Source organism: Onychomys torridus, chromosome 10, assembly GCF_903995425.1.
Source record: "Onychomys torridus chromosome 10, mOncTor1.1, whole genome shotgun sequence".
Lineage (NCBI taxonomy): Eukaryota > Metazoa > Chordata > Mammalia > Rodentia > Cricetidae > Onychomys > Onychomys torridus.
Genome location: NC_050452.1, coordinates 89,679,215 through 89,694,465, shown reverse-complemented (window position 1 = coordinate 89,694,465; position 15,251 = coordinate 89,679,215). Strand labels below are relative to the sequence as shown.

General features: G+C 35.8%; 1 protein-coding gene across 1 annotated transcript; it reads right to left on the bottom strand.

The window, feature by feature from the left end:
• Positions 1–561: 561 nt before the first annotated feature.
• Positions 562–13,611, bottom strand: LOC118591949 (transmembrane protease serine 11G-like). The gene is given in 10 exon segments (XM_036200374.1): positions 562–723; positions 2,382–2,524; positions 4,235–4,494; positions 5,468–5,639; positions 6,327–6,365; positions 9,702–9,862; positions 10,911–10,978; positions 12,385–12,503; positions 13,469–13,556; positions 13,558–13,611. Coding segments are annotated over 10 exon segments (1,266 nt in total).
• Positions 13,612–15,251: the final 1,640 nt, after the last annotated feature.

Here is a 15,251-nt window from a genome sequence, read left to right as displayed (position 1 = left end):
AAAATACAAATGCAGAGGTTCGGAGACAGGCTGCACGTGAATCTGAAGATGAAAAGGAGTGGGCCTGCTCATTGTCATCACCTCAGTCCTAGCCTCACGTCTATGCCTTCTCCACCATTTGTCACCAGAGGCTTAGACTGATTAACTTGGCTTGTCTGGTCAGTGGACCAACAAATTGCCAGTGAGGATTGTCTATGGAGAAGACAAAAACGATGGTGGCACCAGAGAATGGTCTGGAGAGAAGCAGCGGGTAGCTGCTCAGGTAGTATTTAGTCAACCTCCAGATTACTGTAAGTTGAACAAAGTATGGAGTAGGCAAGAAAGGAGTCAATCAGACACTTTGGGGAATGTAGATCTTCATGGAGCAGAGAACATCTTCTGTGGTCATGGTTGGTGGAAACTTTCCAATGATGTGAAAGAAAGTCTGCCCCCTTCTGATTTAAGGTCACCACACCATGCTCATTTGCATCTTGAACTAGATGACTATGTTCATGGCAATGAACACTGAATACAGTTTGCCAGTGTGTGACACTCCAGTTTGAATAAGGGGTGGCTGTTGCATTAGATGTTAGTTTTAGATTTAATCCAGTTCCGATAATGAGTCACCCTGGTGTAAATTCCAGGCTTATTTTCTTTTCCACAGTCGATTCCCCAACTAACAATTCCAAGAAGATACCAGATACTTCTATCATTTGAAATAACCAGGGGCCCTCCAGAATCACCCTAGAAAAGAGGAAAAACATGTAACCAGTGTGAGAAATAAAAGGATGTCAGAAATGAGAGCTAATTGGCTCCTGACTGTCTAATAAACCCATACCTGGAACTAACATGCTAACTCCTCCACAAAGCTTGTTTAACTCCATTAGCTAGAAGTGATGCCTTGTTTTAAATTGGATTTTCACTGTGTTCCACTCTCTTACTAATCAGTAGAAGGGTGTTCTGAAATGTTCTTTCAAGTGTGCCATATTTATTACTGAAAGGCTAAAGCGAGTCCCCAATAAACACCCTTATATACTTAAATCATGAGGATTTCTCAGTTATTTTTAACCCAAAATTTAAAAAAAAAAGATTTAAAATTTATCTTTAATTAATGACTTTATCCTTTCCAAAAGTAAAAAATACCCAGTGATAGTTCATTACAATTTCTTAAAACGAGGGAAATGGTAGAGTCTGGAGGAGGCAGAGGCTTCTGAAGGGACTCTGAGGCTCCCTCCTCTCCCTCCTATTCTTAGTCTCCTCCAGTGTCTGTTGCACGCCATGGACGTGCTGATCTACTAAGGGCAACCCTCCTTGGCTCCTTTCCCTCAGGCCTCCATTGTAATTGAGATCTTCATGCTCTTACTGTACTAATGGCAAGAGGAAGCATGAGCCAATAAGACAAGAATATCAGCTCCTGAGTGTATCATGTTTATTCTCTAAGTCATGTGATTCCATTGTATGTTGGATACACATCTTGTTCTTCCTTCTCAGGGAGTGACTGGAAAGACACTTTGTATTCTAGAATGTGTAGCTAAACCCAGACTTTCTTCCTTTGTTTTAATAACATGTGCCCTGATGAAATTGCAACATCATTGCATTTTTAAAAAAAATTTTAGTTTCTCTCAGTAATGTCCATAGTAACCTGCGAGTCACAAAAAGTTGAATAAATAAATGAACAAATATTCATTAACATTATATGACAGCCAATGTCAGGTCAACAGTGACACCTGTGCATACAACAAATATCACACACATGCCAAGTTATCAGAGCCAATATTAATTCATCAAGAAATCACAATGTTCTTGTGCCCAGCCACAAATGCTAAAAATCACTTCTTCAATTTGTTAGTTATTTTTAGTTCTTCAAATAGCCATATTTGGAACTGATAATGCTTAGTGCTTAAAATCAATGTGTTGCGAGTACGGAAAAATGCTACTTGTGAAATTTGAAAAATGATCTGTGATGCATCACATTTATAGGAATAACTGCAGGTAATTATTTTTTTCAATAGTGTAATTATATTTGGACACAAGCTATTTAAGTATAAATATCAGCAGATCTTGTCTCCCTGTGGCTTAAACTTAATAGGAATGAGATATTAAAAATTTAGTTGACTTGACCTTGATTCTGTGGCTTCATGCTCATTTTCTACTGCCTGTCTGAATTATTGATATCTACTAAGAGTTCTGATTTGCAACTGAAATCCTTGTTTAGATATTTCTGCTCAATATGGTGTTTCATAAAGAGCTATATGTCTTGTGGTTCTTCAGTCCCTCTTCACATCTCCTCTTTCCTCCACAAGCAAATTTCATGCAACTGTGTTAAATGACATTACTCTGTGATCAATTATTTCATCCTTATTGGGTAGAGTCATTTTTGGTGTGGATTAGAATATACTTACCTCACAGGCATCTAGTTTTCCTGTCAAGAAGCCAGCACATATCATTCCTGATGATACAGCACCACCATATACATTAACTTGGTTGCATACATCATTACTTATGATCTCTATTTCAACTTCTTGCAGAGAATTGGGAAAGGGACCTAAATAAGGAAATAATAAATAAATGGGAGAAGTTGGAAGTCTTGTCATTATGACATGAGCTTAAACATCAGTTTTAAAGTTGTAGAATTTGGGATTGGATGACTGCATTCAGGATCAGTTATACTTTAGGGTGACTTCTATGTGTAGATACCATATTTGGTACACTTACTACTATCATCTATTTAGTCCTTGCAAAAATTACCAAGGATAGACATAAGTATTCTAGATTTTAGTTGGGAAAATTAAAGTTCACCCGGTTAAGAGTCATGCCATAATTACATGGCTGAATAATCATATAAACAATGTCTGTTTAAACACAAGTTGTTTTTTCACACCTGGAATCTACCCAGATTCCCACAGTATCACTTTACAAAGGACATAGATATTTCCAAATTATAAATCATTTAGAAAGAATAGTATTACCAAGAATCAAGTTTCATTCTGTGGGATCCAATTGCTTCATGAGAAGGATGATGTGTACAATGGAAATAATATGGCTTACTGTTCAAAACAAACATCAATACAAATAGGAAGATAACACACCCATCCTATCTTCTTCACTTACAAGATTGATTGATTCATTTGCATGGATTGTAATACAAAAATGACATTTTCTTGAATGTAATACTATTTTAAGCCACTATGTTTTCATTTAACAGCTTCAATTAAAAATGACATTCATATGAAATTCCATTTCTTTGCATAAAATAATTGGCATAATTAAGAATGCAGGGACTTAGAGATCTTTATATCTATGCTACAGCTGTTAGCTTGGTGTTTTTGTGGGGACTCCTAACAGTACGAGCAGGTATGTCTCTTACTCTTTTGCTTGCTCTTGGGACTCTTTTCCTCCTATTGGGTTGCCTAGTCCAGCCTCAAATGAGGGCTTTTGCCTTGTCTTAGTGTACCTTGTTTTGACCTGTTTGGTTATTGTCTCCTGGACGACTGACCTTTTCTGAAGAGAATCAGAGGAATAATGGATCTGGGGAAAAGGGAGGTGGGGAGAGAGCTAGGAGGAGTAGTAGGAGGGAAATCTGTGGTCTGGATTTATCGTATGGTATAGGAATCTACTTTCAATAAATAAAAAGGAGGAGGAAAAGAAAAAAGAAAAAGATGATAAAGAAGAAGCACAGCAACCCAAGACTCATGGCTACATCTAAAAATCTGTGCTTGCTGTTTATTGGGCATTACTTAGTGGATCAAAATGTCATATGTCTCAACTTGATATTGCCACCAATCTCAGAGATATACAGATTAGTGGCTCCCATTTTATATTTAATGTCAGGCAGGAATAGCTATTTGGATTCCTTGGTCAAAGCCATTTCTGTTTACAGTTTGGCTCAACATGGAGTTCATCATGACTAGTGTTTGAAAATTGTGTGAGTCAGACAGACAGAACTGACTCACTACATATGAAAGAAGGGGGCTGAAAAAGGATATATTAAAGAATACCCTCTGATAAGCTTTAAAAAGAAAGTTCTAAGAGTATACAAATAGTCTATAAAATGGCTAAATATGTTACTACATTAACTACTGTATTAAATATAAGTGTAACAACACTGTTTATAGCTGAAGTTTTCATATTTTTTGCTGTGATTTTCATGGGATTATCTTGATTTATCCTTTGTATTTGATTAGAAATTTCCATTCAGAAGAAGCAGCTTAGATTTGCATTGTTGGTATTCTTATTTTTTTTCTGAGGTACTCACCGTTTGCTTTCAATGCTCCCCATCCAGTGACAAACACTTTACTCTTTGGCAGGACTTGAAAAGTAGCATCAGGGAGACAGACTCTGCGCAAGTTTTCAGAAAACAGGACTGGGCTAGAGAGCTTGACCACAGCAATATCATCATCATGCTTGTGGGATGCGTAGTTCTCATGAATGATGATGGATGCCATCTTTCTTGTCGTCAGTGGACGGCTCAGGGTTGTTCCAAAACTGACTGTCCACAGTTTGGGGTTTTTGTAACTGATCACAAATTAAAAGGAACACAGTGGGGTCATTTCTGGTCTAGAGTTGCCCAGGATTCTAGATGGGCAATGGAACAAAAAGGTGTGAGAAGGGCAAATTCTTTAAGGTCATTATTTGGCTCTTTCCACTATCTTGTTTTTAGGCTTTCCCATCCTAATAATCTGCTTTCTAGTTGAAGAAATATTCTATTACAAAATAGATTTAGTTATTATTTTTGAGGATGAATATGCATTTTTAAAGAAACAACCCATTACTGCTATTTTGTCATAATATTATTTGAAGAAAATAAAAATACTAGAGATAATGGTCTCTCTATATATTTCTGTAAATACTCATACATACTCATAATCATAATCATGCACAGTTATATATTTTTATTCAAAGGTACACAGAGAGGAAGACAAAGACAAAAAGATAAAAAAGACAGAGATACAGAAAAAAGATAAATTTGTTGCCATAATTTGTATGTTTTTCTAATGATTCTTTTCAATTGGGCATTTTATCCAGAATATTTCCCCATTTTATTTGAATTTCACTAGAGTTATCATATCTCCTTTTTTTTTCTCTAGCAGTACCATACGTCAAATCTTTAACAGCCATACAGAAAATAAAAACATATAACCAATGATATTCATGTAGAATATCAGATGTGAATTATAAGTTGGGATATAATTAATGGCACTAAAAGAAAACTTCAATATATTTAAGGAAAGGTGATGAGCATAGTTGATTTTTCACTATTAACTTGTTTCTAGTTAAAACTGAGATTACTACATAATATATATTCAGTTGTAATTGAAAGCAATATAAATTTTTTGCCTTCTTCTTTAGTAATTGATATTCTTTTCTACTCCTATCAACAAGGGACTAAGATGTTCATGGAAAGGGTGAAGAAGAGGTAAGACTGATGGGATATGAATGTGAGAAGCAATGGGGCTGGGGACCTCAAGAGAGTAACCCGAGGACTCACGTATCAAAGCAGTGAGCAGAGGTCAGGAGCCACTGGGAACCAATCAGAGATGCACCACAGAGGTGGACACCATCCACCTGCAGGCTGCTTTGCCATGGCCAGGAAGCTTTGTCTGCAGGTTTGCCATCAGCAATTCTGGCTGTCTGCGGGTACTCCATCCCCAAGCCACAATCTGTCAGCCAGAAATAAATAACATGGTTCTTTGCAGAGAGTTATAAATGCGTCTGGATGTCTTCAACAAATAGTGAAGCATGAAAACATTTAAGGATGTGTCTTGCCTTTAAAATAGTCATTGAAATTAAAAGTAGATATTCTGAGGGTGTTGGATATTCAAGTCGATTGAGTATGCATATTTTGTAATTAAGTCACTAATAATCAAAAGTTAGCTATCATCTTTAGTGTATTTGAGGCAATTTTCCTTTGATATTAGTTTTTCATAGTTTCTGAGTCCTGTTATGTGTAACAGGTTACTCCAGTGATATTTGACATTTATTTAATATGTTTAAAACCATTAAATAAATATTATTTTACATATTAAGATAGTGGCTTTTATGTAAATCTATGAAAAATTTTATATTTTAACAAAGTAAGCCAAATAAAAATAAACTGGAAAAATTCAAGGGAATTGTTAAAGAGGTCAGCAGGGAATCTTAATATTGAAAGAGAAAATATTGCATAGAATTCATGAAAGCAAGTCTAACTATTAGTAATTTTCTCATTGATTAAAAGTAAGCCACATATCCCTCTAGAAACACAATAGGTGTTTGAGAAATGGCACACATGATGATGGAGAAAGGATGAAGTGTTTTGAGTGTGATTCTTTGATTTAATAATGTATCAGTGGCAACTGTGGACTTACCACTGTTTAGAATATTCTCTGCTTGTGCTGCATTCATTTCTGGAAAAAAAATGAAATCAAGGTAATTTTTCAGTGACATAACTGCTATAATTTGAAATACAGTGCCTACATGGCATGAAATCCTTAGATTGGGAAAAACTGTACTAATGAGGAAAGCCAACATAATATCAATTAAGATTCTAGTTGTACATAGATTTCAGGAGGATCCTGGTATGATTACAAAGTCACTGACATAGACATTATTTGTCTGAAAGACTAATGTCATACCAATTCATTGAAGTAGAAATTAAGTAAAAGACGCGTAGGGCCATTTTTAATGTGCCCTACAGCATCCTTACTTGCATGATACTACATTAGTACAGGTGTTCAAACTGTCTTCCATGCCTGGCATCTAGGATTGGCCCACAGATTTTTTACCATTGTATCAAATTATACCTGCATCCAACATGTTATCATTTCTATTCATAAGTCAAATAGCAAATGGTGTAATCTGTGGTTGTCTTCCCAAGGCACTTATATCTCACTTTATGCAAGCACTGTAGTGAGACTCGGAGTAAGTATATTCAGATGAAAACTAGACTGGCATTTCAGAGTCAGATCTTTAGGTCAGATAACACAGCTTCAGAGTCCAGCTTCCAGAACTACTCCAGAGTTGTGTATAGAATGCCTCAGAGTAGTGGGACTTTAGGAAAAAATTCTTATCTATCTGGAGGCTAAACTTTTTTATCTGAGGATTAAATAAGGAAACACATGCTTTCTGATGATAACTTTCTCTTTTACTTCAACCTAAGAAATCTCTTTCTGAAAATCTATCTCCACATAGCTACATTCTTTACATACAGCTATATGTCTCCTTTTACATAAATACAAATCGCTCTCCTGCATAGCCATATATTTCTACCTACAGTTACATCTCTTTTCTATACACCTTCATTTTTCTTGTCCCACACAGTTACAAATCTCCACACAGCCACAGCTATACATCTCATATCACATACACCTCTCCTACGTACATGTTTCTTTTCCACACAACTGTATCTTCTATATCACTCTACCCACTCAGCTACATCTCTCTTTCAGCGTACACACACACACACACACACACACACACACACACACACACACACTCCCCTACACCTCACTCACCTCAACAGCAGCCCAACTCTGGACAACGATAAGTTACATTTTCAGGGTCCAACCCATTCTCGTAACACATGATGTAAGTCACACCATTTTTTCTTAGGCTAGGGAAGTCCCACAGACTGGCCAGTGAGTAACACTTGGCCATGCATATAGCTCTTTTCCAGACAGAAAGTGACATTGAAACATAGGACCTAAGTAATAAGCAATTAGTTGGCTGAAACTTGAGTAGTAGGGATATATACAGACAGTCAATTACTACAGGAGGTTATGGCCACCAAAGTTGCTTCATGTCTGGCTTTTGTTCAGCAATAAACACCTGGGAATTTGTGTGTTTTCTGCAGGGGCAGCTAGTCTGTTTTGAATTTGTTCTGAAGTCTAAAATTAACTGTCTTTATGACAGAATACTTTCCTATGTCAGTTATGAAGTTTATTCTAGTATTATTTCTATTCATCAGAATTATATACAGATTATGCAGAAATCATCTTCCTGAAAATCCACAGCTATATGTGTGCCCAAAAGATGAAATATTTTCTCAAGATAAACACACAAGCAGTGGGGGAGGATACCCATAGCTGTTATTAGGCAAGAAATGTAGTGTGGCACATGAGAGAAATTACAGACAGAAGCAAATAGTCATTTACAGTTAGTGACCCCAAGGCTTTGCCAAGTGGGGCTCCCCATCAGAGAATTATTCATCTAGTGGGTTGACCTCTGAACACTAGTTGTCACCTGCTGTATACTTCCATGGCCTCTGGTAAAGCCATAGCAACCAGCAGTTCTCAGCAGTCAGACTCAAGGGACATTGGGTTGGAAGACTGTTAGGAAGTTAATTACAGAAAATCCTTAGGATTAGGCTCTGTCAATAATAAAAATCCCCTTATGTCTTCCTTAACCTTTACAATAAATATAGACTTCCTAGCTAGCCCTAGGTGGCCAGGACCCTAATATGTCCCCAGTGTCACTGAGCTGCTCCTCCTCCTTACTACCTTGGCATGCAAGGTCTTGACTGTGTTCAGGTGTTGTTTCTGCTGGCAATCTCTTACCAGCTAGCTGCCTACTTCATCAGAACACTTTACCCAAAACCTTTTCCTGTGGGCTATTATGTCTTTCAGATCTCAGCTTAAAAGATTCCTTCCCTTTATCCATGACAAAGAAAGCTGAAGTCTCATGTTATGCTCTACTCTCTCATGGAATTCCACATTATTTGTTGCTGTCCAGTTAATTCACTGTCTTTCTCCTTTCAGTTAGAATATTGACTCTAGGTGTGCAGAGATTTCAGTTCCTGGGAGGAATAACTTTCAATACATAGTTGCTGAGTGAATAGATGAATAGCAATTATGACCAATGCTCGATTGAGGAAGGATAAGTGCTGGGCTTTGTGATCTTTCCATTTGGCAAACCAAAATATAACTTTCCTTTTGATATATCATAATCATTCAAACAATTTGGGGGGAAGTGATGGGGAAACATATACTGGTAACTTGTAATTTGCTCTTAGCTTTCTATCTCCTTTTGTATCTTAAATTCTGATGAACTATGACAATCCCTAAATTAATTTAGAGGCTGTCTGAGAATTATAAAAACTTTTTTAAAACCTCATATACCAAATTTTTATCAACTACCTCTTTATGTCTGTGTTGAAAGTGAGATAGATTTTTATTTGTTTGTTTGTTTGTTTTTTAATGGCTGAGATATATCCTAGCAAGGCTTGGCATTTTTCTTCAGCTCAATCTATGTCCCAGGCCAAGCTGATCCTGTGTGCTATGGGAAGAATATGTTAACCTAAAATGAGCTCCACTTAAGCTCACATCATGTTTGTGCCCTATCTATTATGGTTTTTGTGTTCATATTACCTTCACCTTCTAGATTCAGATGGGGAAAACATTGCCAAAAAAAAAAAAAAAGATTTAGAGATTAGTGTACCAATAGTGGAGGTTAGGTTGTTTTTAAATATGCACACTGTTACTTAATTAAGAAGATGATGCCTATGTTTCTTTTAGTAAGAGAAAAGTATTTTTATACTTGAGTAATCATACAGTTCTTATAATTATTTTCATACCAACCAAGGGAAGAAAATCTTTGTGGCCAAATGAATGAGAAGCTGTTCATTTGTGACTCAGAGACCTAGAATAAAAATGGTTTTGTTTTATAGTGAAATAAAGACGCTTTCTTTGTAGACATAAGACAGTTCAAAGGGTTAACTATTGTGAGAAGAAAAAAGTCTTCCTTGCCTCTAAGATAAGGAAATGAAATGTCTCTCTTCAAGAAGCTCTCAGTAGATTGCAACTTCTTGTGCAAAATGCTATCAGCTTGGCTTTTCAAAGTGTCCACATTGTTAAGGGGAAACTGAAATTTAATCAGCATGTCTGCTTTCAAACCATTATTACTGGGCCTGAAAAAGAAAGTCACCAAAGTGAGACAATGGCCTAGTAATTATTCTTAATACTATATTATTTGTACTTCAGTGTGATTTGTATCTTTAAGAAAAGAAAACAAATACTTGATGCAGTTTATTGTCATGATTATCACTTTATATATCACACAGATGTTAAGTCCTGGATTACCTTCTACCTATAAAATTTGATCATAATTGTAGTGGAAAATGGAAATTATAAATCCAACTTTGTATTTATATCACATATGTTTTTTTTTTTTTTTTACTCTTTTGGGGGTCCTGCCACTCAGCTCCCAAATAAATCACACATAGAGGCTTATTCTTAATTATGAATGCCCAGCTTTGGCTTGGCTTGGTTCTTGCCAGTTTTTCTTGGCTTTAACCTGTCTGTCATTTGTCTCTGGGCTTTTATCTTTCTCTATTTGTGTATACCTTTCTTTCTTATTCTGTGGTTTGCTGCAATAGCTGGGTGGGTGGCCCCTGCAGTCCTCCTCCTTCTCTGGCTACTTCTTCTTTCTTCCCAGATTTCTCCTTCTATATATTCTCTCTTCCTGACAGCCCCACCTATCCTTTTTCCTGCCTTGCTATTGACCATTCAGCTCTTTATTAAACCATCAGGTGTTTTAGACAGGCAAAGTAACACAGCTTCATAGAGTTAAACAAATGCAACATAAACAAAAGTAACACACCTTAAAATAGTATTCTACAACACATATATGTATACACTCTTGTATTTTAAATATTCCTAGCTAATATGTATTATAAAACAAGTAAAATCAACAGAAGTAACTAGGATTTAAGGAATCTTAAATTGAAATGCTTTTTGTTTTTTAAAAGGATGAAAAGTAGAGCATATTTCATGATTACTAAAGACACCCTCCCATTACACACTGTGTAGGGAACAATTGCAATGTGGGAAGAATGTGCTAACTTTTCTTTTGTATATTGAAAGTCTTCATATCCTGTCTGCAGAGGAAATAGGTTAAGAATAAACAAACAGCACAAGGTTGGCTTTTCCTCGTGTTAATTGTTTAACTGTGGTTACCTGAAATTGACAACTTGAGATTTGACATAATGATGCTTTAAACTGGATCTTTGAAATATCACATCTATCTGAAAAATAAGTGAATTTTGTTAAGTATTGTGTACATTTCAAAATGCTTATTTAAAATCCACTGTAACACGAAATGTCATTGACCTTGTGTTTGTTTATAGTTATCTCAAAGGAGTTCATTTGAGCATAATCCTATTGTCATATAATCATTACTATAATTTGAAGGTGATCAGCACAAAGAGTGAATTCAGGTAAACATTTCAAAAGCAGGAGCTGAAGCACAGAGACTGTGTAAGGCTGTCATGCATGGACTCATCATCCACTTGATGTCCAATGTCTTGAAACTCAGTTATGTTAGTCTCTGAGTATGATAGCCAGATCATTTTTTTAGGTTTTTGTAAAACCTTTTTAGAAATTTTGATTCTTCAGAGAATGGGGTTGGGAGGATGATGCATACACAGTCACTTCCCAGAATTTAATTACTTATCAAGAGAAATGTACAGAATGTTTACTTAGAATAAATTACGTCTATGAATGCCACAGTGTGCCATTTGGGCTTTACTATATGGAATACTTTATCAATGGTAAAATATCCTAGATCTACTTATTTCTTAACAAGGCAGGAGCAGTGGCAGCAGGATGGTGGTTCTTGGAAGCCCATTTACTCTCATTGACTCATCAAATGGACTCGGTCAAGCTAACCTTGAGCAGCAGCACAAATCTCAGTAGTACTGCCAAATTGTGAAATTAGCTGTATAAGACTAATGCTGTTTACTCATCTCATTTAATTTATGAAGTCCTCTTCAATGAAATGTCATGTGATTAATCGGCAGACTGGGGAGATATATTTCAGGAGATTAATAGCAATTAGTAATACAAATGACCAAATGCTTCCTTTTAACTTATTTAGAAGGGTTTTTTTTTCATGGAAATAATTTTATTTATATATGTATAATTTATAGTATAAAACTATATACACTTATAAAATATTTAGAAAATCTACTATAAAAAGCATTGAAACCACTTCAAGTTATCTTATAAAGAACCTGCTATGCTTTGGGTATATATACATTCCATGTACATGTACAAATTATTATTATCATATACAGGAAATATACAAAATTCAATTTAGTTACTGATTTTTATATTTACTTTTAGGAGAATGTTTACTCTATCTGCAACTAGTACTGTGAGTTAGTCAATAAACTCCACACCAAAGACTGAATCTGGCTTGTATTGTATCATTTATAAACTAACAATATTCTCTACATTGTTTTCTGCTTGCCAGTGTGGTGTGTATACATATTCACATGTTTAGAAGATCATGTGTGTATGCAGATGCATGCATATGTATACATGGATTTGTGTTGAGGCCAAAAGTTGACATCAAGTGTCTTCTCTTATTGCCCTCCACCTTACATACTTCCAGGGCAGCCATGATGCTAGCAGCAAATCATATATTTACCTCATTGCTGAGTTTCTGTTTCAGGTTTGTCTGAAGTCTTGACTGTTCTACAGACAAATCTGAAGTATATTTAATGCTGGGAATCTGGAAGGAGGCCTGGTAGTAATAAGTCTTCTGATCTGAAAGGCAGAACAGAGATGGATACTAACCCACTTTGGGCAAAAGAAGTAGAGGATGTGTAATTTCTCTCTGAATATTTTCATGCTGGAAGCTCGGTCCTCCATATAATAGTACTGAACAGCCTGGATCCTCTAACAGGTTTGGGAGAAGAGAAGCTGACTACCATGACTGTCCAGAGATTAATATTGGTTTTACAGAGTGGGTTTGTCCTCACAGGTGATTAATTCTTATGAAAGGCATGCTCTTCCTTGTCTCCCATGTCCTGTCTTTCCATGTGACCTCTTTTCTTTCGGACACTACTCAACCCTAAAATGCACTCCTCTCATAATACTGTCTTCCATGTTTTCGATGGAGTTTGTTGCAGTCATTCAAGCCAGCCTGCATCACTGTCCATCATCTGAAGCTTCTTTGAGTAATAAAGTATCCCATTTTATAAAGCATTTTATTACAACAACACTAAACAGACTGACAGTCATATAATCAGTACACTTCAGAAAAGTAAATACCCAATATCTGTAGCTAGTATCTCTCCCTACCCAGTTTACAACCATATGTCTTCATAGCCACCATGGTTATTTATTGTATTCTGCCACAATTGCTACCTATTATAGGCGGTATTTCATAGTAGGTGATAATTCAAAATTTTAAGCAATTTATTAATGACAATACAATAAGTTGACAGCAAACTCAAAAATTCTACTACAAGAAATTTTTGCTGTTAGCATATATTTTATCACACCGTAAACAGCATATCATGTGAACTTCTTGTGCTATTCGAAGGATGATATTACATGAATAGCATCAGGTTTTGAATATTAGAAATATTTTTTTATATTAAAGGTTACTATTGCTCAAATTCATGCAACTGCAAATTTCATTCTCTAATTGGGGAAAATGCTAAGATTTAGAAATATATGTAGTCTGTTTTCAAATTTCCAAAATAATACACTGAGGTGGGTCTTACCATACACTAAAAAGTAAACCAGAAGACCGATGATTATTGCCAAAGCCAACAAAACAGCTGTGGTAGAAACAGCAACCATCCATGGCTTCCAGGGAATATTTTCTTCTACCCAGGATCCCTGGCCTTTTGAGAGAAATATGCATATTAAAAACAAAGAGGACTCTAAGACATATATTTTTGACATTCAAATGAGTTCTCTCTGGAGTTCATAATTGTCTTATATCATATTTGGTAACATTTGAACATATTTAATGAAATATTAGAAAGAAAATACCTTAAAAATCAAACTTACTTTTAACTTTGAACAATCAGTATTACACAAAGGTTATTACTGCTGTGTATAATTTCTGACCCATGATGCAAGGTATTCTGAAATTTCTTCTTCCTTTTTATTTGGTATGCGATCTAATATCACAAATGTGGTTGATGGGCTTCAGATCCCGATGAATCTCTGAACATGATGGTATTTGTATCACTCTTTTCATGTAGTGAATGACAGCAGTTTGTAGATTACCAGAGCTTCAAAGATGGATATTTAGAGGAACAGAAATGGGACCTGGTCTGCTGGAGTTGTTTTTGTTTGTCTTTTTCACACTTCTATACTTAAGCCATAGCTACTTTGTATAGGACATATAATTTGTACTGAACATAAGGAAAATGAAACTGGAATGGACTCAACCAAGTCATAAATAAGATAATTTTAATGAAGAATAACTAACAAAATAAAAATCACCAATATTATGAATTAACATAAACAATGAGAACTCAGAACTCTGATTTGATATAATTATTATTACACAGAGTTGGAGCAATTCAATTCTGTGATTTTTTTTAATGAAAGATGTTGCTAGGATAAGGTCAAATATATCACGGAAATAGAACATATGCTTAAATATGGATATTTTAATAATAGTATCAGTGGTTTGCAAACATGGCAAAGAGCACATGCTTCCGATCATGGCAAATGTCTCAAGGTGGCATGAAATGACTGGTGATTTGGGAAACTCTGTGGAAACAGGATATTATGTTAACATTTTTCCCATCCCAGTGTCAGGTTCTGCAGTGTAAAGATAAATCTGAGCAATTATAGAGTTGGGACTAGATAACACTGATGTGAGTTGTCCAGGGTGATCTAATACATGGAGAAATTGTACAGGAAGACAATTCTGGAAGTTTACCATGTTGGTTCTTGTTCTGTAAAAATTGTCCTTGAACAAGAGGATATGTTCCAGGTCATGGAGCAGAAGAAAGTGGTACTAGTTAACAAACTAAAGAGACTAACTGAATAGCTACTGTGGGCAACAATGTAGGAATGGTGATGTTTCTGCAACACAAAAGAGAACCTAGAAGAATATCCACTTCTCATGTATTGAATCCTGAGTGAGCCCTTTTGCCTACCTAGCAATGGCATTATAGGTGAGAGACTGTGCCTGCCTGGCATTGACACTGACTTACTGGCAAGCCACTATGCCTGACATTGACAAAGTATCAAGGATCTGAACTTCAAGCCTCACATTTGCACAGTGCAAGCATTTTGCTTTGTTTGTTTTTTCACCTGAACCATTTTTTTCAGGTCTGAAAGAAATTTATAGAAAAGTTAATGAATATTTTTTGGACTCTAGAATAGTTTAAAATGTCTTCAAAACTTAAAAGAGGACCCACTGTCTTGTCTTCCTCTCGGTTAGCAATAGAAAACACTTTTATAAAGAGCTTGTTGTGTGACAGAAATGTGTGTGTGTGTGTGTGTGTGTGTGTGTGTGTGTGTGTGTGTGTGTGTGTTCTA